The sequence below is a fragment of the Pan paniscus genome, chromosome 4 (genome assembly GCF_029289425.2).
Source record: "Pan paniscus chromosome 4, NHGRI_mPanPan1-v2.0_pri, whole genome shotgun sequence".
NCBI classification, from domain to species: Eukaryota; Metazoa; Chordata; class Mammalia; order Primates; family Hominidae; genus Pan; species Pan paniscus.
Genome location: NC_073253.2, coordinates 74,152,863 through 74,179,780, shown reverse-complemented (window position 1 = coordinate 74,179,780; position 26,918 = coordinate 74,152,863). Strand labels below are relative to the sequence as shown.

Sequence of the window (26,918 nt, the reverse complement as noted above, 5' to 3'; positions counted from 1 at the left end):
TCTCGTCTTCAATGGACACAATTCCTTACGTTAAAAAGAATCTAATGTACCAATTTAAACTTGCATTTATTATATTAAGGCAATAGTCATGATTAGAAGGAATGCAAAAAAAAATTATTCCCATATTAGGAAGATGAAGTATGTCTGTTACCGGGGCAAACTATCAAACTGAATTTCAAAACTGACAGGCTCTCCCTGAAGTCCTAGACAGGATCTTGTGTTCACTAATTCAGATGTTGCAAGTATTCTAGTTCCCAGGTAACTCCTAGTAAAACCAAGACTGAACAAAGATATTTCTCATCTTTAAATTTAGAATCATCTCATCGATTAAACCTTCCTATCTATGAGATCTATATCTGAAGTGGGCTCTCCCAATTATTTTACATCTCAAAACTGTTTATTCTCATTATGGCATCTTAAATATTTTTGTTTATTCTTTCTCCTCCATTAGCTTACAGGCTCTCTCTGTTTTGTTCCCTTTCCTGAAGGAAACTGTAATTTTTTGTGTCAAAAATATTTTCTCCTATGAGTTGCAATCTTCAGGGAAAGGACGTAGCTTCAAACGAAGGCAAATGCTTTCTCCTTAGCCAAAGTAACATAAAGGTCACTTTTTGTAAAACATCAGGATATTGCATTTTAAAATGCTTTCCATATAACATTAGTTTGATGAACGGCTTAGCCTAGGATTCTGCACCTAGTTCCAATCAAAACCAAGTTGTGAACAGATCCCTTCTTTACACCAATCTCATCTTTCAAGAACGAGCTAAAGGTTCATGAATTCCTTCCTCAAGAGGCAGTTACTTTTCAAGCTAAGGACCAAGCTTGAAACAAGCATATACCTGCACAAGGGAAGTTTAATTTCACTACAGAGCGAATCATTTTTTCAGGGAAACCAGAGGGTGTGTCATACAGCATCACTGAATATTCTAATATGCGATGAAGCTGTTATGCTTCCTTATGAACTTTATAAATCTTCATTTTTATGAGGCTTAGAATTCACCCCCCTTCCCTCTTCCACTGTTTTCCCGGGGTCACAGTTGTAGTATAGTTTGCCCAATGGATTTCGCATGGTCATTGTACCTGGAATATGTCACGCTCCCTACTCTTACTGCCCCCAAACTCTTCTCAGCAGAGATAGGCTGAAAGCAGCTCGCTTTTAGGCGGCGACGCAAACACACGTAGCCAGTTGAGCGACAGCAAGCAACCAAATGGCTTTGCTGGAGGCCCCCTGCGTGCACGGGTAAAGCTCGTTGCAAAATACAGTCCTTTCATTTATTCCCATGTTGCTATTTATGAGACCTGTCAAGGCTGCAAGGGCATGCGCAGCCTTCCCACCACACAGGACCCGCTGGGGTCTCCGGCTCCCCTAAAATTAAACCATTGTCTCTCGTTCCAACTGCGTGTTTAGCTGTTGTGCGTATTTTACAGATAAAGGAAGGATCCCGTCCACAGACCCAATTCTTAGGGCCGCCTTCTCCCCGACGGAGGAAGAAGCTTCCTGGCAAAAGGACGAACAGGTGCGACGCCCGCAGTTCGCAGCCGCTCACCTGGCCGGCGGGCTGGGCTACTGTCACCACTCAGCAGCCAAGGACTTGGGCCCCGCAGCGGCGGCCACTCGGGGTCTGCCGGGTCCCCTCTCTTTCCGCCTGCTCTCGGCCCCGGACCCCAGACTCAAAAGCGCCTCACGCGTTCCGCCTTAGGCTCACCGTCCGATCTCGCCAGACAGCGTCTGGATGGGACCGGGAAACGGCGGCCGCCACAGCTGTCCAGGTTCTGGGATCCACGCTCAGAGACGACAGCGCTGGCGATCACCAGAAGGCCTGCGGCTCCCGAGAAAGGAAAATCCGTCTACAGTCCAGCGGCTGACATTTCCCAGTCAGCCGTAGCGCCGCCCGCTTCCGCCTCCCCGCCTACCCCGTGGGCCGACCAGTCCCGCTCCCGCGGGGGGTTGTGGGTATCTCGAAGGCGGGTAAAGCTGCAAGGGAAGGAAGTAAGGGCGAGCCCGTCGGACTACGAAGCGGGACGGAAACTACAATTCCCAGCAGGCCTTGGGCCTCAGTGCGGCCGCGAAGCAGAGCGGGCTGTAGCGCCTTGCGCGCGCGGTGGGGATGGAACGTTGCTAGGCTTAGCGGGTCTAGCTGCTGGTGGCCCGAGCAGCACGCTCGGAGCCGCCGCGCGCCAAAGCGGGAATCTGGGAGGCGAGCAGCTCTGCAGTTAATGCACGTATTTTAAACTCCCGAGCCTGCGGACGCTATGCACAGGTAAACGGATTGCAAAAAGGGGAAGAGCATGAAATGGACCCTCTTAATAATTCTTTTAGGCCGCGAATATCGCTACTGGCTAATATTGTTAGTAATGCTGTTAAGTGAATGGTTGCTTAGCCCCTTCTTGGGGAAAGTGTGAATGGATGGATGCCTTAGTGCAGGGATCAGCGTGCGGTTTTATTTGGCTTCTCTAATTGGGCTTTTCTGTCACCGTTTTCAATCAGTGTATGATTGCCCTGTCTCTCTCCTTGTCTGTTCCCTCCACTGGGAGAAATTCTTGAGGCCTTCTGCAGGATCGTGAGTCAAAAAGCCTTCTCGATTTGTTCTTTTCATTTCTTCGTTTTCTTGGTAACTCGCCGCAGGCACGTAAAAAATGCGATTCTGTTAGCTGCTGTGAAGGTTTCCTACAATGCATAAACTGCAGCTTCTTTAATTGCCTTGAAATTATTTATGGGTGTGTTTTCGAAAGGAACCGGGGGTATTGTGCACTTCTGCAGGAAGCACCTCCAGGAGATTCCAGACCTGAGTAGCAACGTTGCCACCAGCTTCACGTGGGGATGGGATTCCAGCAAGACTTCTGAACTGCTGTCAGGCATGGGGGTCTCCGCCCTGGAGAAAGAGGAGCCCGACAGTGAGAACATCCCCCAGGAACTGCTCTCAAACCTGGGCCACCCGGAGAGCCCCCCACGGAAACGGCTGAAGAGCAAAGGGAGTGACAAAGACTTTGTGATTGTCCGCAGGCCTAAGCTAAATCGAGAGAACTTTCCAGGTAAGGATATGAGGATAAAAATGTCAGTTATGCAAAGGGTGGATTTAGCTATGTTGTTGGGAAACCTTTGTTCAGAGATCTTTAGCATGGGTTCCTTTTAAGATTGCCTAATTCTGAAGCTATTTTTCAACAAAATAGGGCAAGTCGTCAAGTATGCAGGAGTCTTGGTAGATATATATATATATATGTATGTTCTGGTGCATAATCACCTTGAAATTTTTAACCCATGAGAAGACATTCCTGCCTTTTTCCTTAGAAGGGAATCTGCCTGCCTCAAGGCCAGCTCAGTTTCACCGTTTAACAGAAACATAAACAGTGGTCTTCTTGTAGGATTCCTTTTGCTTTGTACCCCTGAGTGATCTTTTTGCCTTAATCACTTTAGTTATTTATCAGTGGACTGCGGAAGTGAACGTTCACCTAAGTGGGGGAGACATCTCCCCAGGCCCACTCCCACCCCCATATTGGCTTCTCCTGGTATGTTCTGTCTCCATTACTGCTGACACTATCTGTTTAATCACCCAACCCGAAAACCTGAGAGTCAGTCAGCTTCCCACCGCCCCCCAACATCCAGTCATTCATCGCATCTTTCCCTCTTCTCTGGTAACTATTTCTCAAGTTCTCGTCGTCTCTTGCCTGAACTATTGGAGTGGATTCATAATTCCAACCTTCTTCTCCCCAGATCTATCCCCTGAACTAGAATGGATTGACTGAAATGTAGAACTTACTGTATCTTCTCTCCTTAATAGCTCCCCATCCCCTAGTTCCTCAAGCAGGTGAAGGAGTGCCTCCCAGAGTGAACCAGAACTCTGGAGTATGCAAAAGCCGTAGGATAAATAGGGCATTGACCTGGGGTTATCAGTTTTTCTTACTAGTAAGCTATTTAAAACAGTAATACAGCAAATATTTGCTGAGCACATACCATGTGCTAGGCCGTGTTCCAGGTGCTGGAGATAGAGGAGTGGGCACAACAAACATTTCTGCTCTCAGGGAGCATCCATTCTAGTGAGAGAATACAATAAACACAATAACTATTTTTATATAGTATGTTAGAAGGTGATAAGAGCTATGGCTAAAAACAAAAATAGAACAAGCCAAGAGGGAATGCAGGTCCTGGGGTGGGAAGATAGAGTGCACTTTTAAACCAGGTATTGAGAGAAAGCCTCAATTGGACAGTGACCTTTAAGCAAAAACATAAAGGAGGCAAGGAGTGTGCCATGCAAATATCTTGGAGAAAAGAGCTCCAAGCAGAAGGAACAGCCACTGCAAAGACCCTGGTGCATAAATGTGACATATTTGTTCCAGGAACAGGGAAGCCATATTCTAAGAGTGGAATGAGCGAAAGGGAGAGTCGGGGGAGATCAGGCTGGAGGTAATGTTGAGCAGAGTTGTGATGGGACCTGATTTAACCTTCTAAAAATGACACACTGATGTGTTGAGACTCAGCTGCAGGGGCATCAAGGGTAGAAACTTAGGGTCTTTTTTAAATTTCATATTTTCAAGACGGAGTCTTGCTCTGTCGCCCAGGCTGGAGTGCAGTGACCTGCTCTTGGCTCACTGTCTTCACCTGGATTCGAACGATTCTCCTGCCTCAGCCTCCTAAGTAACTAAGACTACCGGCATGCACCACCACGCCCAGCAATTTTTTTATTTTTTGTAGAGATGGAGGTTGCGGGGGCGTTCTCACCATCTTGCCCAGGCTGGTCTCAAACTCCTGGACTCAGGTGATCCTCCAGCCTTGGCCTCCCAAAGTGCTGGGATTACAGGCATGAGCCACCACACCTGGCCAAAGCTTGCAGTCTTGTTGGGGGTGAGGGTGGTCAGATTCCGGATATATTCCCACATTAAAGTCAACAGAATTTAGGAGGCTGTTGAAATCATCTGTGGAAGAGGTGATCAGAGTCTAAATTGAAATCAGGTGGGGGATGATGGCGAAGAAGAAACAGATTAAACATTTAAAGATGAAGTCTTGCAGACCCAAGGTAATTTAAGTATATTCATAAATTCTCCCATCTGGTTTCCTTTGCAGAAGGGTTGATAGATTGGTTGTTTAGTTGATTGGTTTGTTGCTCGCTTTGGCAGCACATATACTGAAACTGGAAATACAGAGAAGATTAGCATGGCCCCTGCGCAGGATGACACGCGGATTCGAGATGCATTCCACTTTTTTAATTAAGAAAATAAATACGTTTGTTTTCAGCCTTTTCTTTAGGAAAGAGAACTTTGCCCAATTTATGGTCTGGGAATATACATCAGGAATTGGATTAGTTAGAGAAGCAGTAGAGGGTTGTAGTGAAGTCAGATCTGGGTTTGAATCCTCATTCTTGCGTTTATCAGCCTTGGAAAGTTATTCGAGCTTTCTTTGCCTTAGTTCCTTTATCTGTGAAATGGAGTGCTGTAATAATACCCACTTCACAGGTCGTCGTGGAGATTAAATGAGAATGACGTAAAACCCTTAGCATGCCACTGACACGTAACAATAAATAAGCCAACAAAATTCCTGACACCAATTTTGGAGGCTAGTGGACTTTTATCTTTTGTTTTTAATATTGTTACTCTGACCCTGTTAGTATAAAAATTTTTTTTCTTCAAAATTTAATGTTCACCGCTTTTCTTTGTGTCTGGAATGTAGCCCTAACAATCTGGTGCTTGACCAACCAAATATGGCGAAAGATACTTCCTGCTAAGATGAACAGATTTTTATTAACTTGTCCAGTGCCGATAGCTTTTGACATAGAGTGTGATTGCTATATGCCCTTCCACAAGTGAAAAAGAATTTTTTTTAAGCAAGGCACTGTGGGAACAAGACAGAAGTTTCCGGAGTCTTTGCTATTTCCCAGGAATTTGCAAGTCAAGTTGAGGAGAAAATACAATAAAAAATAAGAGCTGTGATTCCCATTCAGGTGGATGTGGAAGATCTTCCTCCTTCCACTCAGCAAAAAAGGAGATTCTGAGGAAAGAGAGGGCTCTGAAAATGGTGTAATCAGTGTCTTGATGGTTAAAGCTGACTTCAAAAGTATATATCTGAAGTGAGAGAGAAAGAATGTCGACTTTTATGTTTATTACCTAAGGAGAGGCACAGAGGGAAACCAATGTACGTGGACTTACAACAGAGATTGCTTAATTGGTATGGAGTGGGGAAGGGTGAAATCAGTGATGCAGGATGAGGGACAGCTGGTATAGAGGATTCCCAATGGGCCTTTGGAAGCCTGGGCCTCCAGTGGAGCCAGATTGTCATTCCAAGGAGTTTTGTCTGCAGTTGTCAGGACAGGTGGCTACTAGCTTTGCCAGGATTAGGGTAGAACAGGCCACACCTGCTGTACATAGATATCCGATGACTGGTTCTGGGCTGCAAGTTTTTGTTGGTTCTTTGCTAAGCAGTTTCTCCCTGCAGGCCCCAGTCCAGCCGTACATCTGGCAACTAAATCCTCTTCATCTGTTTATCTTGGAAGACAAAAGCTCTGTGGCCAACCTGTACTAGAACAGGTCTGATTGGCCCTTGGAGTGAGTGTATGGAAAGAGTTGGGGAGGAAATGGCCCAGCAGTGAGGTCAGTAACAGGCGGAAAGGGGACAATTGCATTTTATTTGTGGTCATGAAATGCTTGTCCCCCACCCCACCCTTTAAACAGGTGATAGCCATGAAAATGGAGGTGAACTAATTTGTTGATCAGCTCTTCCATGACTCTTAAATGCTTGAAATTCCAGACCCTAAAGTGGTTGTCAGACTGGAGATACTAAAATTTACTGTATATCAGAATCCCCATGGGAACTTGTTCAAAGTGTAAAATTCCTGAGATTCTGATCCGGGGAGTCCTGGCCTGAGTGAGCCTGGGAATCTGTGTCTTAATACCCTTAGGCAAGCATTTTTTCCAACTTTTTTTTTTAACCAGTAAGAAACATATTTTACATTGCAATCCTGGGTATGTATCTGAAACAGCAGTTTTACAAAACTGTATTTCCCCTTACTAAGATATTTTCTATTCTGTTCTAGTTCATTCTTTATATGTACATATATGCTAGTCAAACCCACTAAATTGATTTCATGATCTATGTGAGTCTCAGTCTACAGTTACTAAACTCAGCACAGGAAGAGCCTTTATGGGATCTTCACCAGTCATCTTTCTTTGTTTCATAGCTTCCTTTCATTCATCCATTAAGCAAATATTTCTCAAGCACCATTCTAGAGGTTGGGACTACAATACTGAACATAACAGGCAAGAGACCCTGCCCTCATAGTGCTTATACACTGTTCCATATTTTTTCCAAATCCCAGCTTCTGTTGTTTCTTCATTACACCCCCTACACCTCAGGGTTGAGCAGGTCTTTCATAGAAATAAAGGGTTGTGGGACTGAAGGGGTACATGGGGGAATCCTTGTTAAGTTTGGCTGTGTTTTGTTTTTTTCAGTTTTGCCCACCTTAGCCAAAAAAACAAAAACACCCAAAGCTAGCATGGCCTCAAGTGTATTATTTATGGTTTGTGGGAAGAGGAAGGAGAACTCATCTGGGATGGCACAATCTGTTTGTAGTTCCCCAGAAAGAAAGCATGGGGTATTGCTACTTAAAACAAGCCAGCAAAAGCAATTATGAGGTGAGCACCCCCCAACTCCCTGAAAGAAATGCACACACACACAAAAACAAGTATGAGTACCAGGTCCTCAGTACACATTTCTGCAAGTATAATCTGATTATGCTTAAAGAGCAGCGATTTTTTAAGTCAAAAGTTTGATTATGATTAGCATTACTTTGGATTTTCAGCTTGAATCTGAGTGGAGTGGAGTGATGTTCTGAGAAATAAATGAGTGGAGTGATGTTCTGAGAAATAAATATGTCAAGTAAGATGAGTTACCTACACTGCAAAGATGGAATGCATAGAAAACTCTCCAACAAGGCCCTCTTCCCAGAGAATTTCAGGAAGCATGAGATGTGATAAGGTTACAGAAGTGGGAAACTGGGTTTGCACCTGAGAAATAATTGGAAACAGTGGTAGGTGAGGGTGATTGTAGTAGGTTTGCTGGTTTGGCCCAGTTTTTGCCCTTTCCTGGCCCTGAAGTATATTTAACTGCCGTCCATGTCATTGAAGACTGGAGACCTTGGGCTCAGTAATTATGTCTTTTAATGTGGGTCTGGTATGCAGCTGCAGCCTTGCTGGATTTAGCAGAGACAAGTGGAGAAAAGACCTCTGGATTTTTCCTTCCGCTCTCTGCAAACAGACCAGGCAGCAGTTTCATCATGAATTCAGGAAACAGATGGCTAATGTTTTGAGAATTAAATATGGCAAGGAAAATTAGATTAAGCATATCACAGCCTGGATGCCTATTGCTAGAGCAGCTATTAAAGACAAACTTCTGCCCCATCTGCTGGGACAGCAGCCCATATCAGGCTGTGGCACCCCCACCCGGGGCCCCTAGGATTAGTGTCATTCTGTGGTCAGCTGAGTAAGAGCACTGGGTACTTGGCTGCTAGCTGAGTATGTGTGTTTTCTAGGACCTTGCACCTTCCATTTGGTGGTGAACCCATTGATAGCATCTTTGTTTTATTTTCTCTCTCCTCCTCCACTCACTCCCTAGCCCTGATTGATTTCTGTTTCCATAGCAAGTCCGGGTTTAATTCTCACCTTTTCAAAATTTGTACTTACAACAGAGGAGAGCATAGAATATTAGAACCCACTAGGATGGAAAGGGCATGATTTGAAATCAGACCTGAGTTTAAATTCCCCCTCTGCCACTTACTGATTGTGTGACCTTGTCTCTTTTATCATAGTTGCATGATTTCTTGAAGCCCCAGCCCCCATCTCCCAGAGACTACAGCTATACTGATAGAGGACATTCCCTTCTGCTCTGGGTTTTTGTCTTCAGCCTCATCCCCTCCATATGCCAACAGTGCTGTGCACATAGTCGTTAATTGGTTAATAAGGGTTAACCATTCACACTAATAGAGAATTAGCACATTCACCATTTGAATGAAGAGGGCTAATAAATACATTTGGCAAATATTTATAGAGTCCTGTTATGTGCCAGGCATTGTTAGGTAATGGATGTGCAAATCTGGGCATGGGGCCTGTGGTGGTATCCTGGGTGGGAATGCTTCTTTGAGCAGGTGCCATTTAAGCTGAAATCTGGAGGAGCTGGGAAGGCAAAGATGGAAGTTGCAACACAAAGTCCTCCAGACTTTGGAGTCTCACATGCAGTCTTCATTGGTTAGGTCTACTGACCTCTGCATTCATCACTATGCCAGATTTTCCTCTAGCACTTTAATTACCTGGCTGCTACTGCTCTTTTAATTGGTCCTGATTTCTTATGTCTTCCTAATAGCACCAAGTTTGTTAATTTATTTCTCCTGCCCTGTACTTCATAGCAAGCTTTTCTAATTTCCTTTCCCCAGCCATAATTTCTGTTGGTGCCCTATCTATAGCCCCTTGAAGCCCCCCATTCCCTTACATGCCAAAGCTCTTGCCTAGGTGTAGATGAGATTCCATGCCTGAGGGCTTTCTCTGGGCAGGAATACTGGGGAGTCCCCAAATAGTGACCAACAGCAATTGATGGATTAATACCCCAGCACTCGTGCCCTTGGTTGAGACAGCTCTGGGGTAGTTTCTAGATGGTTTACTGGAGTCCCCAGAAGATTTGAACCCCAATTGCCCATAGGGATAACCTGCCTATTAGCCTACTCCAGGTTGGCTTTCTTCCCTTCCACCTCTGTCTTCTCCACTCTTTCTAGTGCTTCCTGGCATCACTTCCCAAATAAACTACTTGAAGTCAGAGCTTCAGAATCTGCTTCTGGGGGACCCAAACTTAAATAAAGGGCAGATACAGGGTTTTGGAAAGTCATACCATGCAGACCTTGTCCAGTGTCTGCCCATGGGTGAAAATTCAGAGCAGCACTGAAAAGGTCATTGCATGAAGAAAATACCCAGACTTAACTGGGAAAGGAGAGGAATATAGAAAAGAAAGTTTTACTCCCTGCTGCATTATTTAATCTTTTCTTGTACCTCATTTACTCTTCACTGAACAATTTTGCAAGATAAATCTGTCAATTTCCTTTCCTGCAGGTAAAGAAACTGAGGCCAGAAAGATTAAGTAACTTGCCCAAGTTCACAGACTTGGGGCAACACAGCCAGGATTCTGATAGAAACTGTGCTGCTTTCTCAGTCCAGTAGTCCTCAAATGTGTTGAGGAGGCCAAGCGTATGGTGTCAGTATGATTTTTACAGATTATAGTAAAATCTCAACATATTAGATTCAAAATAGCTAAGTATGTTATTGAAGTATAGTTAAGCTTACTCTTCCATAGAGGCCACTTCCTCCAGGAAGGCTTCCTTAACCTCTGCACCATTCCCATGTGCTGCACAGCACCCTGAATCCTGCTGTAGCCCATCAGGATAGTTTATTGAAATTTCCTGTTTAATTGTTTGTCTGTATCTCTCAAACTCAGAGTAGAATAAGGGTCAGGATTGTACCTTACTTATTGTTGTGGCCCAAAACCTAGAACAGACCTCAGTGTATATAGTACATGGTTAATAAATATGTGAGTGGATGACTATACTTATAGCTAAATATAGTTATGCCCAATCAATTACTAGATTCTGATCTAGATATGTAAGAGGCAGCAGAGGTCTGAGAGAGTTGGATTAATGGGAGCAAAACTTGAGAAAAGCCTGTCATTCAACTTTGTTTTCAATTTGGGGAGCAGGGCAAGAGCCTGGTTTGAGAACCTTTGTCCCCTGCCCATGTTGACTTTGGAGGAACTTTGTGGCAGTGATGGAACAGCTGCCGCGTCGAGGAGCCTCCTCACAACCTCCAGCTGCCTCCCCAGATCAGCAGGGGTGATCTGCCTTCAGCTTTCTACCCCTAGCTTTCAGGGCCTCAGTCAATCCTTTAATTTTGTCCCCTGAAGGGCGTGAGGCTAGGGGAACAGGCATTCATTGAACAACTGTGTATCTCCTACTCATTCTTCAAGAGAGGCCACTTCCTCCAGAAAGGCTTCCCTAACCCCTGCGCCATTCCCATAAGCTGCACAGCACCCCGAATCCTACTGTAGCCCATCGGGATAGTTTATTGAAGTTTCCTGTTTGTCTATATCTCTCAAACTCTGATTAGAATAAGGGTCAGGATTGTGCCTTATTTATCATTGTGTCCTTAAAACCTAGAATAGACCTCAGTGTATAGTACATATTTTATAAATATGGGAGTGGATGAATGTATCAACTTTATGCTAGTTCCTGAAAATACAAAAATTGTTAAAAAAAAAAAAAAAAGCGTTTTTGTTTCTCAAGAGCTCCTGGGGGTCTAGAGAGATGAGTAAGTAAATAATGAAATTATGGTACATAAGTGGCCTGTCCTTGTTGATGTCATGGGAGGCCTTCTGTGGGAACTGGGGCTTCCATTTGATTTTAAATGAATAGTAGTTGGAGGCAAGCACAGGATGTGCAAAAGCATTGAGATACGACACAGAATGACTCATTCTAAGAATTACAGGTAGCTCCAAATGGCTGGAACACATTTCTAGATAACGAACCTAGAAAAACTAGTTGAGACCTGGCTGAAAGCGTTTAACTTTGTACTAAGCATTGTGGACTTTAGCCTAAATACCTGGGGTGTACCACTGAAGGATTCTAACTGGGGGAAAGACATGCTGGTTTAGAAAGACTGCCCAGGGCAGCAGGTGTTTGTCACACTCCTCGGTGTTTTTCTCCCTTGTGTCCTCAAACCCACTTATACAGGGCCTGGTACAAAGGACATGCTCAGTAAAGACTGGCACCTTTAAATGGGAGTAGGAGGAGAGAATATCACCAGAATTGGTGTAGAAGATCCATCAGAGGTGGAAAGCCTAGGAAGGCAATCATTGAACTCATCTGACTGTTTTTTAGGATTCCTTCATTGTGCATTTATTTCCTTCTTGGCAATTGTTACATTATCCTGAGCTTGTGGGATTATTCTATGTATTCATATGTAAGAGTTTCATACTTGTTGAATAGTTATTTAGAGATTGCTTCTATGAAAGAAAACTGCTCTTCCTGCATCCACCTTTCTGTTCTAAACACAGCAGCCAGAGTGATCCTTTTTGAACTTACGTGAGGGCCTGTCATTCCTGTGCTCAGAATCTTCTAGTGGCGCCTCATAGAATTCAGCGTCAAAGCCAAAGGCTTTATCATGACCTAGGAAGCCTGCATGACCTGGCTGCTCTCTGATTTTTCTACCCACCTACCTCTGCTGCTCTACACTGGCCTCCTTGCTATGCCTCAAACACACATGCTGTTCCTTGCATCTAGAACACACACCAGATACTCACAGGGCTCACTCCCTCACTTTGTTCAAGCCTTTGCTTAGTGATCGTCATCTCAGTATGGCCTTCCCTGACCACCATGTTCAAACTTAATAACATCTGCTCTGAACTCTCTGTTCTCTCCCTTGCCCTGTTTAATTTTTCTGCACAGCACAGATCAATTTTACTATATCATATAATGTACTTATTTTTTGATGTGTGATCATCTGTTCCGCATTACTGGAATGAAGTCCCACGAAGGTAGTGTTTTGGGTCTGATTTACTACTCCTTCCCAACACCTAAAATGATACCTGGCACCATAGTAGGAGCTCAGTAAATATTTGTGGAATTAAGAAATGACAATACCCTTTTGTATTGCTCTTTTAGGTAAACTGTGCCTTTTGTAAACCTGAAAGAAAGCATATTAGTCTGTTCTCATGCTGCTAATAAAGACATACCCAAGACTGGGTAATTCATAAAGGAAAGAGGTTTAATTGACTCACAGTTCAGCCTGGCTGGGGAGGCCTCAGGAAACTTACAAGCATGGTGGAAGGGGAAGCAAACGTCCTTCTCCACATGGCGGCATCAAGTGCAGAGCAAAGGGGTCGGGGAAGCCACTTATAAAACCATAAGATCTTGTGGGAACTCACTTATCACCAGAACAGCATCAAATTACAGGGGCGGTTATCACCAGGTAACCGTCCCCATGATTTGATTACCTCCCACTGGGTCCCTCCCGCAACACATGGGGATTATGGGAACTACAATTCAAGATGAGATTTGGGTGGGGACACAGCCAACCATAGCAGAAAGGGAAGAAGATTTATTTGCCTTTTAAATAAGGTCACTACTGAGTCCACATCAGAGAGAAACAAGGCCTTCCTTTGCACCCAGAAGCACCACAATATCTTATTGATGTCAATGAATTGACAATGTCATTGAATGACATTTGAGAGGGTGGGACTTGCTCTGTACCACTCTTCATGCCACAGCCTCCGATTGGCTGGCTAGAGCTGAAGGGAAGAATAGGAAAAGTGTTCTGGGTTTCTCTTTTTGATTTGCTGAGAGAGTGTGGTGGTCACTTCAGGGTACATAGATGATGGAATGGGGAATTTAACACGAATTAAATTACTCATCACCACAATTATTTTTCTGTTCAACAGAAATGATTTTTCAAACAAAAATAATTGTGAGGATGAGTAATTTAATTTGTGCTAAATTCCCCATTTAAGCTAAATGTTGTATATTCTTTGTGTGTTTGAAAAGACTCAGTAGACTTGATAGGGTGAAAGAATGGTGATGGCAAACACTTGTTTTCCCTCCAAAGGTGTTTCATGGGACTCCCTTCCGGATGAGCTGCTCTTGGGAATCTTTTCCTGTCTGTGCCTCCCTGAGCTGCTAAAGGTCTCTGGTGTTTGTAAGAGGTGGTATCGCCTAGCGTAAGTATTTTTCACCCCTTTGGCAAACATAGGGGAGGAAGAGGAGAGGAAGGTTATTTATTCGTTTTGGTCTGATGAAACTAAAAACCAAGAAAAATAGAGCAGCGCAAAGCAAACTAGGTATCTTCATATTTTTATTAATCAGTGTCCTCATTTCACAGTGGAAGAGGAATTTCCTGGGAGGGATAAACTTACCAATGTCTGGAAACCTCTTTGCCCTGTATTCAGTGCAGCATGTGTTTATGGGATGCTGACTGTAGGCCAGGCGGTGCGCTTTAAGTGCGGAGAGAGTTACAGAGGTGCATGCAGACAGCGGTTCCTCACGCCGTTGGGCTGAGCAGTGAGCACAATAGGGAGAGGGAACACAGGCTTGGTGTTAGACCCGAGTGCACACCCAGCCTCTGCTGCTTACGCTCTGCATGATCTGAGTGAGTGAGTTGACACTGCTGAGCCTCAGTCTCCCCATATGTAAATGGGGATAATGGTTATGAGGAGGAAACCACTGGTTATGAGGATGAAATGTGAAGATGCTGGTGTAATGCCTGACTCACAGACATGTTCCGCACAGAGTAGCCATTGGTGGGGTTGTGCTCTTTTTTTGGCAACACTTTTCAAGTGTGGAAGGTGAGTTGCATGTGGAAAGACTTGGTGAGCTGGAAAGGCAATAACAGGCCTGGAGCAAGAAAAAGGCTATGTTTATCAACTGGAACTTTTTACTGTCTTCATGCCTTCTCATCCCTATCCTACCTCCTGGTCATTCTTTGCTTTGTGTTTAAAGGCCATCCGTCTGGCTTCTCCCTCCACATACTTAGAACTCCCTGTGTGAGATAGCAGGAGCCTCTTGCCTTCAAGGGCGTGCTGCTATTTACAGGTGTGGGTTGTTTGCTTAGAAGAGCCGCAGAGAGGGTTGCACACCTGGAATGCTGGTGCAAGTGGCAGGCAAGTTTCACTTACCCTCACCGCACTCAACCCCACTTTGGTTTTCTTTTTCTGCCTGCTATGCATTTATCCTCTTCTTGCAGAGTCTGTTAATCCCATTTTAAAATTTTATTGTATATATTTAAGGTATACAGCATGATATTTTGTTATATGTATGTGAAATGGCTATCATTAACATATTCATTATTTCACATAGTTACCTATTTTTTGTGGCAAAAGCACCTAAAATTTACTCTTTTAGCAAACATTCTGACTACAATACAGTATTATCAACTCTAGTTCTCCTGTTGTATACTATATCTTGGGATGTGTTCATCCTGCATATCTGTGGCTTTGTATTCTTTGACCTACATCTCCCTTAGAGTCTGTTAAACTTCATCTCAGTTGTCATAAAAGTAATTACTGACATTTATTAAGCACTTGCTTTGTGACAGGTGCAGTGTTTGCAGTTTAATCCTCCATATGATTTTAAGTGATGGTGTTTGTGTCATCTCAGCTTCAGAGGTGAGGAAACTGCAGGGTCAGGAATAGTAGGTTGAGAGATAAGTGGAAAGGCAGGAATCTAAAGTTTGGCTAACTCCACGGTCTTAACCATCATACCATATCTAGTTATGCTTGGCTTAGGGTTCAGGTAGCTCCCAAATTCATTTTTCTGTGAGGTGTTCATCTTCCTAAAAAATGTATATTATTTGGAAAGAAAATGAATTGTTCCGAAACTTCTCCCAGGTTGTTGTTATTGAATGCTGGTTAAGCTATAGTTTGCCTTCTTGCAAGAGGAAACATCAAGCATGAGATTCAAGACAACCAGAGCAGTGCTGATCTGGTGTCAATACCAATACCTTGGAGGCCAAAATGGATTTCTGTCTGGGCAAGAAAGATACAAAAGTGTGCCACTCTCTTAAGGATATCTTATCTACAGTCCACCTTTTTAATGATAGATTTGTCACACAAATCACACTGACAATTTTTTTATGATGAAGTTATTTCATAACTCTGGCCAGTGGTCCACTTATTTCAAGCACTATTAAAAAAGAAAATTCTAGTACACCTAAGCATTTAAAATTTTCCTTCATGTGCTTGTATTTCACATTTTCTTTTTTTAAATTGAATTAAACTATGGATATTAAAACCCTCTTATTGTGCTATTCAGTACGTTTTTAGAACATCCCTTTTGTTTTAGAAACACCATCTATAATCCGTTGTATTTTTCCCTTATTTCACATTAGTTCATACACACACATATGTACACATACATATACACGTGTATGTTTTAAGCTTCAAATATATTATAAGGCACAGCTGAACCATGACTGTTGCTATTGAATATCTATGACAGCCTTATTTCATAATAAAATAATGCTAACTTTCATTCCTTTAGTAATTTTCCATGTTGCTACAGTAATCATAATTGCTTGACAAAAGTGGCAAATAGATTTAAAACTTCTTAGAGGATCCTATTTGCCTAGTAATATAATAATTAATTGATTTGAGCAATCATTTTTTAAATTTGTCAACTTGAATGCTGGAATATGATTCTCTGGTTCTAGATCACGGCAGTGCTAATGTTCACATTGAACCATCTAAATTGGAAGTATATAGAAAGAGAAAGATGGAAGCCTATCCCTGGTGAAATCAAGAAAAATTCTCTAGTGCCTTAAAAATATCATAGCTAATTGTATAGCCAACTTAAAAACAAAAGTTCTTTTAGAATGTGCTTCAAGGAGACTTAGCAGCAGTGTCCTACCTGTTAGTAATGTTGTTGAGGGCTTCCAGCATTTAGTGTGACCGACTGGCCAAATTAAGTATCTCCTCTTTTATAGGTCTGATGAGTCTCTATGGCAGACCTTAGACCTCACAGGTAAAAATCTGCACCCGGATGTGACTGGTCGGTTGCTGTCTCAAGGGGTGATTGCCTTCCGCTGCCCACGATCATTTATGGACCAACCATTGGCTGAACATTTCAGGTAAAGATGAAAAATCCCTGGAAAAGACTATTTCTAAATTTCGAGGTAGAAACAGATCAAAGCTTTTTTTCTTTTCTTTCTTCAGCCTTAAAGCCTATGGTAGGTTATCTGTGCAGTGTGGGATGTTAATTCCATACTTCGCTATGGGGCCTTTGTGCTGAAACCTAGCATAGATTTCAATGACGCTGTTCCCATTTCACTCAAGTTTACTGTAAGTCTCTTCCCAGGGTGAAAGAGGCACATTTGTCTTCTCAAGTCCTCAGCTGTTAGGGGGACTGTGAGTCCCACAAGGCAGGCACAAGTAAAGCACTCACTGGCAGATGCAAGGGTGCCCAGTTACTTCCCCAATGCCCATTTCTGATAAATAAAAAAAAGTGAGGAGTCTTTTCATGTTTGTAGCTTGGGGTTTATGATTTTTGTCGTGGAGAAATTTGGAACCTGAAAAAAATGCCCTCTTTTTGTTTGTTTTGTAGAATATTTTGAAAAAGAATTTTCTGTTCTGATAATTTTGCAATACTGAGGTTACTGCTATCACATAGTAGAATAGGTACTGAACAGAAAAACAAGCTGAAGACAACAGAGCTAAAGATAAAACATGTCTCCTGACTCCAGTACTTTTTCCCTTCTTTCCGTAGTCAGGACCACCTCTCCCACTGCTTTTTATCCTGTTCCTCCTGTGGCTGTTCCTTCTCAGTCTCCTTCACATATGTGATTTCCTCTGTTCACTCCAGGGTCGGTTCCTGGCTGCCACCTTTTTCAAATCCAAATGCTGTCCCTGGACAAGCTGTGTCCTGTACACCCACATTTATGACCAGGACTCTCAGTTCCTCATCTATAGCTTGGCCCTCCCTTTCAAATTCCCAAATTTCTAATTACCTAAAAACGTCTGTACCTGAATTTCTTACAAGGACTTCAATATTAGCATAACTCAAATTTGGCCTCCCTTTTTTTGTTGTTGTTTTTGTTTTTTGAGACGGAGTCTTGCTGTGTCACCCAGGCTGGAGTGCAGTGGCGTGATCTCGGCTCATTGCAACCTCTGCCTGCCAGGTTCAAGCAATTCTGCCTCAGCCTCTCGAGCACCTGGGGACTACAGGTGTGCGCCACCACACCCAACTAATTTTTTGTATTTTTAGTAGAGACTGGGTTTCACCATGCTGGCCAGGCTGGTCTTGAAATCCTGACCTCGTGATCCACTGGACTCAGCCTTTCAAAGTGTTGTGATTACAGGCGTGAGCCACCGCGCCCAGCCTGGTCTCCCTTTAAAACTTTCTCTTCCGCTATCTTCCCTGTTCTATTGCTGCTCACCCACTCACCCCTGCCAGAAACCAGGAGCCATTATGGTCTTAATCTCCTTGTCACCCACATCCAGCTCATTGTTGTGATGCCCACTCGTTATTTTCTAAGTGGGACTATATTGGCAGCAACATCTGTACTTGGCAAAAATCCTCTTGCATTTTAAAATGAATGAAGATGGGAATACACTAGTAGCAATATGTTTTATGACCCTATAGTTAATGCTTGAAGTATGTATTTAGAGTCTTGTTTGTGATTGGCTGCTCATTTGGGGAGAAGAGGGGTCTGATTTGAAATTGGATGTACCCGTGAGAGCCACCTATGGAGCTCCTTTTTTCTCTCCGTGTTTAGCCCTTTTCGTGTACAGCACATGGACCTGTCGAATTCAGTTATAGAAGTGTCCACCCTCCACGGCATACTGTCTCAGTGTTCCAAGTTGCAGAATCTAAGCCTGGAAGGCCTGCGGCTTTCGGATCCCATTGTCAAGTGAGTGGCAGGCAGAGTGTCACAAAGGCAATTGATTTTATGTGTATGAATTTTTTTCCCTTTATATAACTGGGGTGCCCTTCTAGCCATATCCAGGTGGATACAGAAAATATCTAGTGCAGTGCTCTAGCTTCTGCAAAACTTTTCAGGACTCATTGAAGCAACAAAAGCTTGAATGCTAACTATATGCCAGGCCCTGTGCTAGGTTCTAGAGATACAAGTACAAGGATGAACAATGCATGTGTATTATTTGGGAAGAAAATGAATGCTCTAAAACTTTTCCCACCTTGTTAGTGAATGCTGGTTAAGCTATAGTTTACCTTCTTGCAAGAGGAAACATTGAGCAAGACATGTCTATTTCCTCTTGCAAGAAGGTAAACTATTTATGAGCAAGACAGATAATTACCATGCACTGTGTTTATTAAATGTTTCGGTGAATATGTGGCAACACACGAGGAGCCGCCTTGTTAGAGGAAGTGACTCTTGAGTATTGAAGATATCTAGGTAGGAGATCTCTAGGTAATAAGACAAAGCAACCAGTCTAGGTAAAACTTCCTGTGTGGTTCTAAACTCTTACGTAGTTGGAAGTTGCTGGAGCATAGGACTAAGGGAGGAGAGTGACAAGGTGAGGAGAGTCAGGGACCAGATTGTAATGGGCCCCTACGCCTTGCTGTAAGAAGAATGGACTGGACTCTTCCATCAAGAGGGAAGCATGGGCCAGGTGTGGTGGCTCACACCTGTAATCCCAGCACTTTGGGAGGCTAAGGTGGGCAGATCACCTGAGGTTGGGAGTTTGAGACCAGCCTGGCCAACATGGTGAAATCCTGTCTCTACTAAAAATACAAAAATTAGCTGGGTGTGGTGGCAGGCACCTGTAATCCCAGCTACTCAGGAGGCTGAGGCAGGAGAATCGCTTGAACGCGGGAGGCGGAGGTTGCCATGAGCTGAGACCACAACATTGCACTCCAGCCTAGGTGACGAGCAAAACTCCATCTGAAAAAAAAATAAAAAAAGGGAAGGGTGGTGGAGAGAGTTGTTCTGAGAATGGAAGGAACACATCAAGAGTTGAAATTTAGGAAATTAACTTGCCAGGTACCATGGAGGGTCCATCGAGGATAGAAGAAGCTAGAGTAGTTAAGGATACTGCTGTGTTCATTCAAGTGAGAAAAGATGAAGTCTGATATAAAACAGATAGCAGTAATAGCAGCTAATGTTTTGGGGCATGTATTATGTGCCAGATAGTGAATTTTGTAAATGCATTTTCATTTAATTCTGACAGCAACCCTATGAAGTGTGATCTTGTTTCCTTTTTATAGTTGTGGAAACTGAGACACAGGGAGACTGAATAAGTCTTTTCCAGGGTCACATTGTTAGTAGGTGGCTGAACCAACATGTGAACCTAGTGATACAATATTCCAGAATTCTTACTCTTAATCACTAAGTTTTACTAACACAGGGCATTTGGGGATGTATTAGAGAAGATGGCAAATTTGAGAGATGTATAATCAAAAGAACCTGGTGATTTTACAAGTAGACGTTTGCAAGCTAATTCTAATTATGGGTGAAATGGATATATGTTTATTCCATTGTCTTTTTAATTCAAAAAGTACATTGATTGATATTCTTGTGTATTTGCTTCATAGTAAGTCTTTTATTACATTATATCATTTAATCTTCTTAATAACCCTGCCAAGAAGTTTGATAATACCATTTCACAAATGAGTAAACTGAGGCAAATTATCCTGTTTGATGTCTGAGAGATAGTGATATACATTTTAAACTCACTGACTCAAAGACCTGTGAGCTTAACTACACTTTCCTGCTTTCATATAAATGTTGTTGATGAATAGTGTCTTACTGGTCTTTTTCTTCTGACGTTTTTCTCTTTTTCCAGTACTCTCGCAAAAAACTCAAATTTAGTGCGACTTAACCTTTCTGGGTGTTCTGGATTCTCTGAATTTGCCCTGCAGACTTTGCTAAGCAGCTGTTCCAGGTATGAAAGATGTGAGACTTGATTATAGACTCTTATGTCAAACGTAAAATTATCCCTCACATCTGTATAAAATGGGATGAACTTTTTGAGCTTTTTGTACTTTCCAGGCTCTTGATCTGGTGAATGCAAAATCTTTTGCCCTCCAAACTTTCTGTCCAAACTCAGGAGCCAAGTCAATTGAGTTTGCAAGTGATACTTGTATAGTGATCTCTTTTTTGTTTATTTGGAACTGTTAAAATAAGGGAAGTGTAGTAGTGTCTATCAACAGTATGGTTGTAAGAAATTTGCTCACACTTAACTGTACATTCAGGTTTTTTCCCCTATGGTATCTGTAGACCTAACTTACATTTTTTTATCAAATTTGGTGTTTTATAAATGTAGACCATAAATTTGGGCAATTCTATTAACAATATCTTTCATAATAATGTCAGCACATAAAGGGTACAGAGTTACAGATATTGCTAAGTGAGGGGAGTACATGCTTTTTGGAATACACAGTACTATGCATATGTGTGTTTTTTAAAAATATCCCTTGGTCTCCATGGTACAGCATTTGAATCTGTGTCTTGTTAATGGTCCGTTTAAAATAGATTGCCTCTGGATATGCATGTTATCAGTGAGATCAAATGTATAGCCCTATATTTAGTCAGCAGTGCCAGAAGTGGGGAGTGGGGATTAATGGTTGTATTTTGTCTCTGAAACCCTCGTTTTTGCTCAGTTAGCAGAAGCACAGTAAGATGAAGTGGCTTTTTGCAATGTCAGCATCTCTTTATTAGGAATCCTCAGTGCAATCCATCAATTGCGTAAAACATTGTGAGTGACTGTTCAGTCTGTGTTGGGTGGTTGGTAGTTTGAGAAAGCAAACATAAAAGACTGGCATTTCTACCTGCAGTACTGGAATAAGGTTTGAGCCATCAGGTGCTTCTCTCCATTTCCAGGAGGAGGCACATTCACTAAGGCCCTTCTGATCCCCTGGCGACTTTCAGGGGCAAACAGGGTATACTTAGGTGACTAAAGGTAGCTACTGTTAGAGAAGCAGGTGTTCTGTGCATGAAATGATAAGGAATCAATGGCTTTATATTTTCTTTGTTTGCAGTTTGAGGCAAACTCATTCCCATGTGATGGTTTCATATTTTGTTTATTACCCCTCTTTTGTGCAGACTGGATGAGCTGAACCTCTCCTGGTGTTTTGATTTCACTGAAAAGCATGTACAGGTGGCTGTTGCGCATGTGTCAGAGACCATCACCCAGCTGAATCTTAGCGGCTACAGAAAGAATCTCCAGAAATCAGGTTAGAGCTTCCAAGCCTGGACCACTGAGGCCTTCACAACATAATAGATGAGATTCATTGAGCTTCTCCTAATCATTCCTCCACATAAGTTTTCTCATTTAATCCAGTGCATGTGTTAGTCCCCTTTTTCAGATGAGGTAGCTGCTAATCAGAATGGTTAGGTAAAGGTAAACAGCTAGTGAGCTAGAGCCAAGGTTTGAATTCAGGATCTAACAGTAGAAACCTTTACACTTGAGAACAATGTATTTTTAAGCAGAAAAACTTTTAATCAACTAAATGATTAGGTAAACCCCACATAAAAATACATAAATGTAGCATTTGATTAGTATTAAGTAGTGGTTGTTCATTAGGGGCTATTTTGTCTGTACGGGGACATTTGTCAGTGTCTGGAGACATTTTTTATTGTCACAGCTGTAGGAGTGCTGCTGGTCTCTCATGGGCGGAAGCCAGGATGCTGGTGGACGGTGTATAGGATGGAGAATAGCATGCATAATAATCTGGTCCAAACATCAGTTCCAAGGTTGAAAAACTGTTATAAACTCTGTTAATAAGTTCATATTTATGACTTTTACTTTTTATTCAGTCCAAGAGGGCAACGAGGATTTTTAGATGAAAACAGGCATTAGAAGTCAGGGGTAGCAGGGAACAGTCTTTAAAAACCTTAATATTCAGTTACGCTTTATTTTACTTGTATGTTAATGAGAAAATCTTGATTTGCAAAGATAAGTGATTACAAATGGCAAGTTTTTTAAATGGCTTCACCGTCTCAGGCCAACATTCAGTTTGTGGGCTCTACAAAACCTAATTAAACCAGCAACACATATCAACCATATCTTGATGTTAGTACTAGCTTATTTGAGTGTGTTTTGTTTATTATAGTTTTTATTATTCTGAAAAAGATTTGAATCAAACATCTGCAGAATAGATCTTAAAATTTAAGTAGTATAAAACTACTTCTCCAGGACAGATGTCCTCTGGTAAGATGTATAAAGCTACAGAAAATAATTGCTAGACTCTCATGAGTGGGTAGAAATTCGAGTCTTTCACCTGTGCAAGGACTCAAATTTGGACTACTGCCGTTCCAAACACTTGCATTTTCAGACAAGGTGAACACTTTCTTTAGCAAGCTGTAAAAGCAGCAATCATGTCTTCATTTCATACCACTGTCCCCACCCAGTATTTATAATTACTATTTTAAAACTGATTATAGTGTTATACAGTCATTTTAAAAAATGTAAAATATAGAAAAACACAAAGGGAAGCAAATTATCAATAATCTTAACATCTTGCTAGGCTTTTTCCTATACAAAAACTGTTGTTTTTTTTTAATGGGACATGGTATATTAAATACTTCGTAATATGCTTTTTAACCCCATTTTCAGTGACTACATGATGTCATCATCAGTGACTATGTGATAGTCCATCAAATAGATATGCAATAATTTATATTAAGTCAATAACAATATATGCAGTTGATCAGAATTCTAATGGACATTCAGAATCTTCCCAGTTTTTCTCTCCTATGAACAATTTTATGAGTGACAGAGACAAATCTTTGGATGCATTTCTAAGGATAAATTCTTAAAAGTGGAATTGCTGGGTCCAGCATTAAGTACTATTCTCAAGTTTTGGATAGTTTCTGCCAAATTTTCCTCCAAGAAGTTTAAACTTCCACCCACGAGCATCCTCTTAGTGTGAAATCCCATCACTCTTGGTTCTTCTCTGTCTGCAGGTGAAGGGAAGGCAGTGCCTTGTTTATATTTCTTTCCCACATCTGGATCTTTCACTGCTTTACTGAAAGATTTTCTGACATGAATCGAGGCTCTGGGTGCAAGGTTGAGAAACTGCTGTAGGCAAAGTGCTGTTGGTTTTGTCCAAGTTTGGCTTAAAATCTTTCCCTTTGTTCCTCCAAGAAAGAACAGAGAGCCTGTTTACCGAGTTTTGGCAGAAATAGTAGGTATTAAAATGCTGCTTGCTAGACACATTCAGGACAGAGAGACAGACTATAAATTGAAGTGTTAGTTTTTTAATTATACCATGGGGATAAAAAGTTTTTAATGTCATTAACAATAGCACACACCATTTCATTATATATGAGATAATATGGATTTGGTTTTAGCTCATAGACTGGTACCAGATGGCCTGGGTTCAAATATCCACTCTGCCATTTACTGGGTAGACTTGAGCAAGTTGCTAAACTTGCCTGTTCCTTAGTTTTCTTAGCAGTAAAATGGAGATAAGTAGAACCCATCTCTTAGAGTTACAGGAAAGAATAAATAAGTTAAGACATGTACAGCATGTGGAACATTTCTTGCCACATGGTAAGAGTTCAATTAGTGTTGGCTGTTATTACTGTTCCTTCCCCCACTACCCCCATCATTACCTTTCCATGGAGCAATGGATGAAGCACAGAAACGTTTGGTCTTGGATTTGACCTTGACTTCTGTAGCTGAAATCATCTCTCCTTTGAAGTAACGGGTTGGATTATGTGGTTTCTAAGATCCTTCTAGCTCAGGTTGGGTCTACTGTTTATGGTGAAATGAAGGGGACAGTGAAAAGGAAACCTTGGCAGTGACTACTGTTTACTAACTACTTCCTGCCCAGGGAGGACAGAGCTTAAGTGTGGGCCAGAGGAAACTAACCCTTTATTCCCCAATGTTTCGTTCTTTCTCCAGTGGTGTCAAAGTATGATTGCATCAGATTTTGCTGATGGCTAGTTGGCTGGCTAGATGATTGGTCCCTCAAAATTTTATTGTGTACTTTTTTCATTTTTTGGTCATTTATTAAATATTTATTGAGCACCTACAGTGATTGAACAAAACAGAGCCTTGAACAAAACAGAGAAAGTCACTCTTACGAAGATTACTTTCTAGTGGGGGAGCCAGAAAGTGAACATATTTCATAAATGTTATGAAAGGAGGTAAAAATGCAAGGACGAAGAGCAAAGCAGAGTAACCAGATAGAATGTGGCAGAAAGAGGACTACTTTTAGATGGAATGGTTAAAGACAGGGCCTCTCTGAGGAGACTGTACTGGACCCAGAGAACTGACTGAGTGAAGAAGTAATCCATATGCATATGTGAGAGAAGAACATTCAAGAACAAAGGACCAGTGAGTGCAAATACCTTGATATGGAACCAGTGTGTGAGAGGGAGCAAGGAGAACAGTGAGAGGAGAAAGATGGCCAAGGGCTGTCTAAGCCAAGGCAAAAGCTTTGAATTTTTTCTAAGTGACATGGGATATGGGAAGCCATTGGAGTATTTCGAGCAGAGCAATATGACTGACTTCATTTTAAAAGACTCACGCTAGTGCTGTGTTGAGAAAAGGCTGTAGCGGGGAAGTATGAAGCAGGGAGACCAGTTAGGAGACTAGGCTGGTGACACTTAAGGTGGTAAGAAATGATCAGATTTGGGCACATTTTAAAAACCAACATCATGAGATTTGGTGACAGAATGAACGTGGGATGTGAGAAAAATAGTCCACTATGATTTCAAGGGTTTTGGCTGAAGCCACTGGATTCGTGAAATTATCACTTGCTGAGATGGGAAAGAGTTTAGGGAAGGAGGAAATTTGGGGGAGAAATTGAGTATTTGATTTTAGACATAAATTTAGAGGCCTATCTCATATCCAAACGGTATGTTGAGGAGGCAGTTGAAAATGCAAGTCCAGAATTTAGGAGAGGGGATATACTTGTGAGACGAAAAAACCCTCAAATGTTAATGAAGTTTGCCTGTTGTTCTAAATAAGTAACATTTATTGATTCATTTTCTGATTGCCAAGTAGCTTACATGACTTTCTTCCAAATTCTGAAAAGTTGCCTGTAATCCAAACACCCTTGAATACTGCAGTTAACATTTTGGATGTATTTCCTTGCAGCCTTTTTTTTTTCTTCTCTCTTTCTTTCTGTGTATGTGTTTGTGTGTAAATGTGAGTTTGAGTGTGTTTTGGCCAAGTTGAAATTATAACGCATTGTATATATTTTGTTTACAAGCTATCCTAGTATTTTTTTAAATGTGTGAAATGTTATCAGAAAGCGTTTTCATAATGATTAGCAGTGTATTTCACGGAATGGATGAGGTTAACATATTAAACTAACTGGAGGAGGGGCTAATATAACTGTTGCCACATTGAATATATTCATACACATCTATATTTTTCTAAAAGTGGAATTACTGGACCAAAAGTAAACTGTATAATTCTCTGAATTCTTTTAAAAAAAAAAATCAGTTCACTATCCAAAAAAAGCAGGAATCAGTTCACTATCCAAAAAAAGCAGGGTTCAGGCTCCTGAAAGCCTGCAAATAAAATTAAATATCTACCTGTGGTACATGGAAGACCTACTTTATGATAGACCTACTTTATAATAGAATTTTTTTTCACTTGATGGCTGAGAAGAAATATTTCTAATTTTATTTGGTATTTCTTGCTCCTTTTTATTATCTTGGTATTTTGCAATGTAGATTTGTTCATGTTCATTGCCTATTTTTGATTTATCTTTTTTCTCTTTATATAAGATTAACTCACTGTTTAATATATGTTGAAAACATTCCCAGTTTTCTGATACTTTTTAAATTGTTTTAATATGGTAGTTTTAAAATTTTATGTAGTAAATTTATGTGTTCCCTATGTTTTCTTTTATGTTTAGAAATACCTTATACCAAGATTCAATTAAATAATTACCCTGAATTATTTGTTTAGTAATTTTTAATATTTAATATATTATTACCCTAAATACAAAAATATTTTTGTATTTAGAACTTATTATGTGGAATGTATTTAAATATGTTATTTGAGTTAGAGCAATATTTTTTTCCAGTTGTAGTGGCAATATTTCTTTTTACTGATCCATTATTTCTCTTGTTGATCTGAGGTGCTACCTTTGTAATATATTGTTTGCTTATATATACTGGTGTTTAATTTTACTTTTTGCTATTGTGAATGGGATTTTTTTCCCTATTATTTTTCCAGCCTGCTATTGCTGATACATAGATAAGCTAAAGATTGTCATTTTACACAGTTTTCTTTTTCGGATGATTCTCTTGGGCTTTTTGAGTAGAAAATTTTATGTTCCAAGATGATCATTTTTTCTTTCTAATAGTGTGTGGTTCTAATTGCATTGACCTGAACTTCCAGCATGATGTTCAATGATGGTAGTGATAACAAATATCCTTGTCTTGTTCCTCATTTAATAGTGACCATCATGTTTTTTTGCTTTTCCTAG

General features: G+C 41.4%; 2 protein-coding genes, 1 long non-coding RNA gene and 1 other non-coding gene across 7 annotated transcripts in view; 2 read left to right on the top strand and 2 right to left on the bottom strand.

Moving 5' to 3' along the window:
* The window catches only part of LMBRD2 (LMBR1 domain containing 2), a 53,422-nt gene extending 51,472 nt beyond the window's left edge, over nucleotides 1-1,950 (bottom strand). The window contains exon 1 of the mRNA XM_003806656.5: nucleotides 1,548-1,950. The gene's annotated coding sequence lies outside the window, so the exon portion shown is untranslated. The remainder of the gene's footprint in view (nucleotides 1-1,547) is intronic.
* Nucleotides 1,951-2,118: 168 nt separating this feature from the next.
* Nucleotides 2,119-26,918, top strand: part of SKP2 (S-phase kinase associated protein 2) — a 31,861-nt gene continuing 7,061 nt past the window's right edge. For 2 of the 4 annotated variants that reach the window (XR_004671581.3, XM_008956083.4), the window contains exons 1-7: nucleotides 2,124-2,261; nucleotides 2,762-3,033; nucleotides 13,621-13,732; nucleotides 16,492-16,635; nucleotides 18,280-18,414; nucleotides 20,309-20,407; nucleotides 21,568-21,698. Coding sequence is in view for 3 of the 4 variants with exons in the window: in XM_008956083.4 (XP_008954331.2) it covers nucleotides 2,254-2,261; nucleotides 2,762-3,033; nucleotides 13,621-13,732; nucleotides 16,492-16,635; nucleotides 18,280-18,414; nucleotides 20,309-20,407; nucleotides 21,568-21,698 (901 nt within the window). In the remaining variant the exon portion in view is untranslated. Of the gene's footprint in view, nucleotides 2,262-2,761; nucleotides 3,034-13,620; nucleotides 13,733-16,491; nucleotides 16,636-18,279; nucleotides 18,415-20,308; nucleotides 20,408-21,567; nucleotides 21,699-26,918 lie in introns of those variants that run through there. The other 2 variants (XM_003806655.5, XM_034960173.3) reach the window with 2 other exon arrangements.
* LOC117980311 (uncharacterized) lies at nucleotides 2,738-26,910 on the bottom strand. The gene is made up of 3 exons (XR_004671582.2): nucleotides 24,082-26,910; nucleotides 3,953-4,032; nucleotides 2,738-2,873 (listed from the first exon to the last, which is right to left on the bottom strand). It is a non-coding gene; the product is annotated as an uncharacterized LOC117980311 (long non-coding RNA).
* Nucleotides 5,097-5,200, top strand: LOC112439894 (U6 spliceosomal RNA). The gene has a single exon (XR_003028124.1). It is a non-coding gene; the product is annotated as a U6 spliceosomal RNA (small nuclear RNA).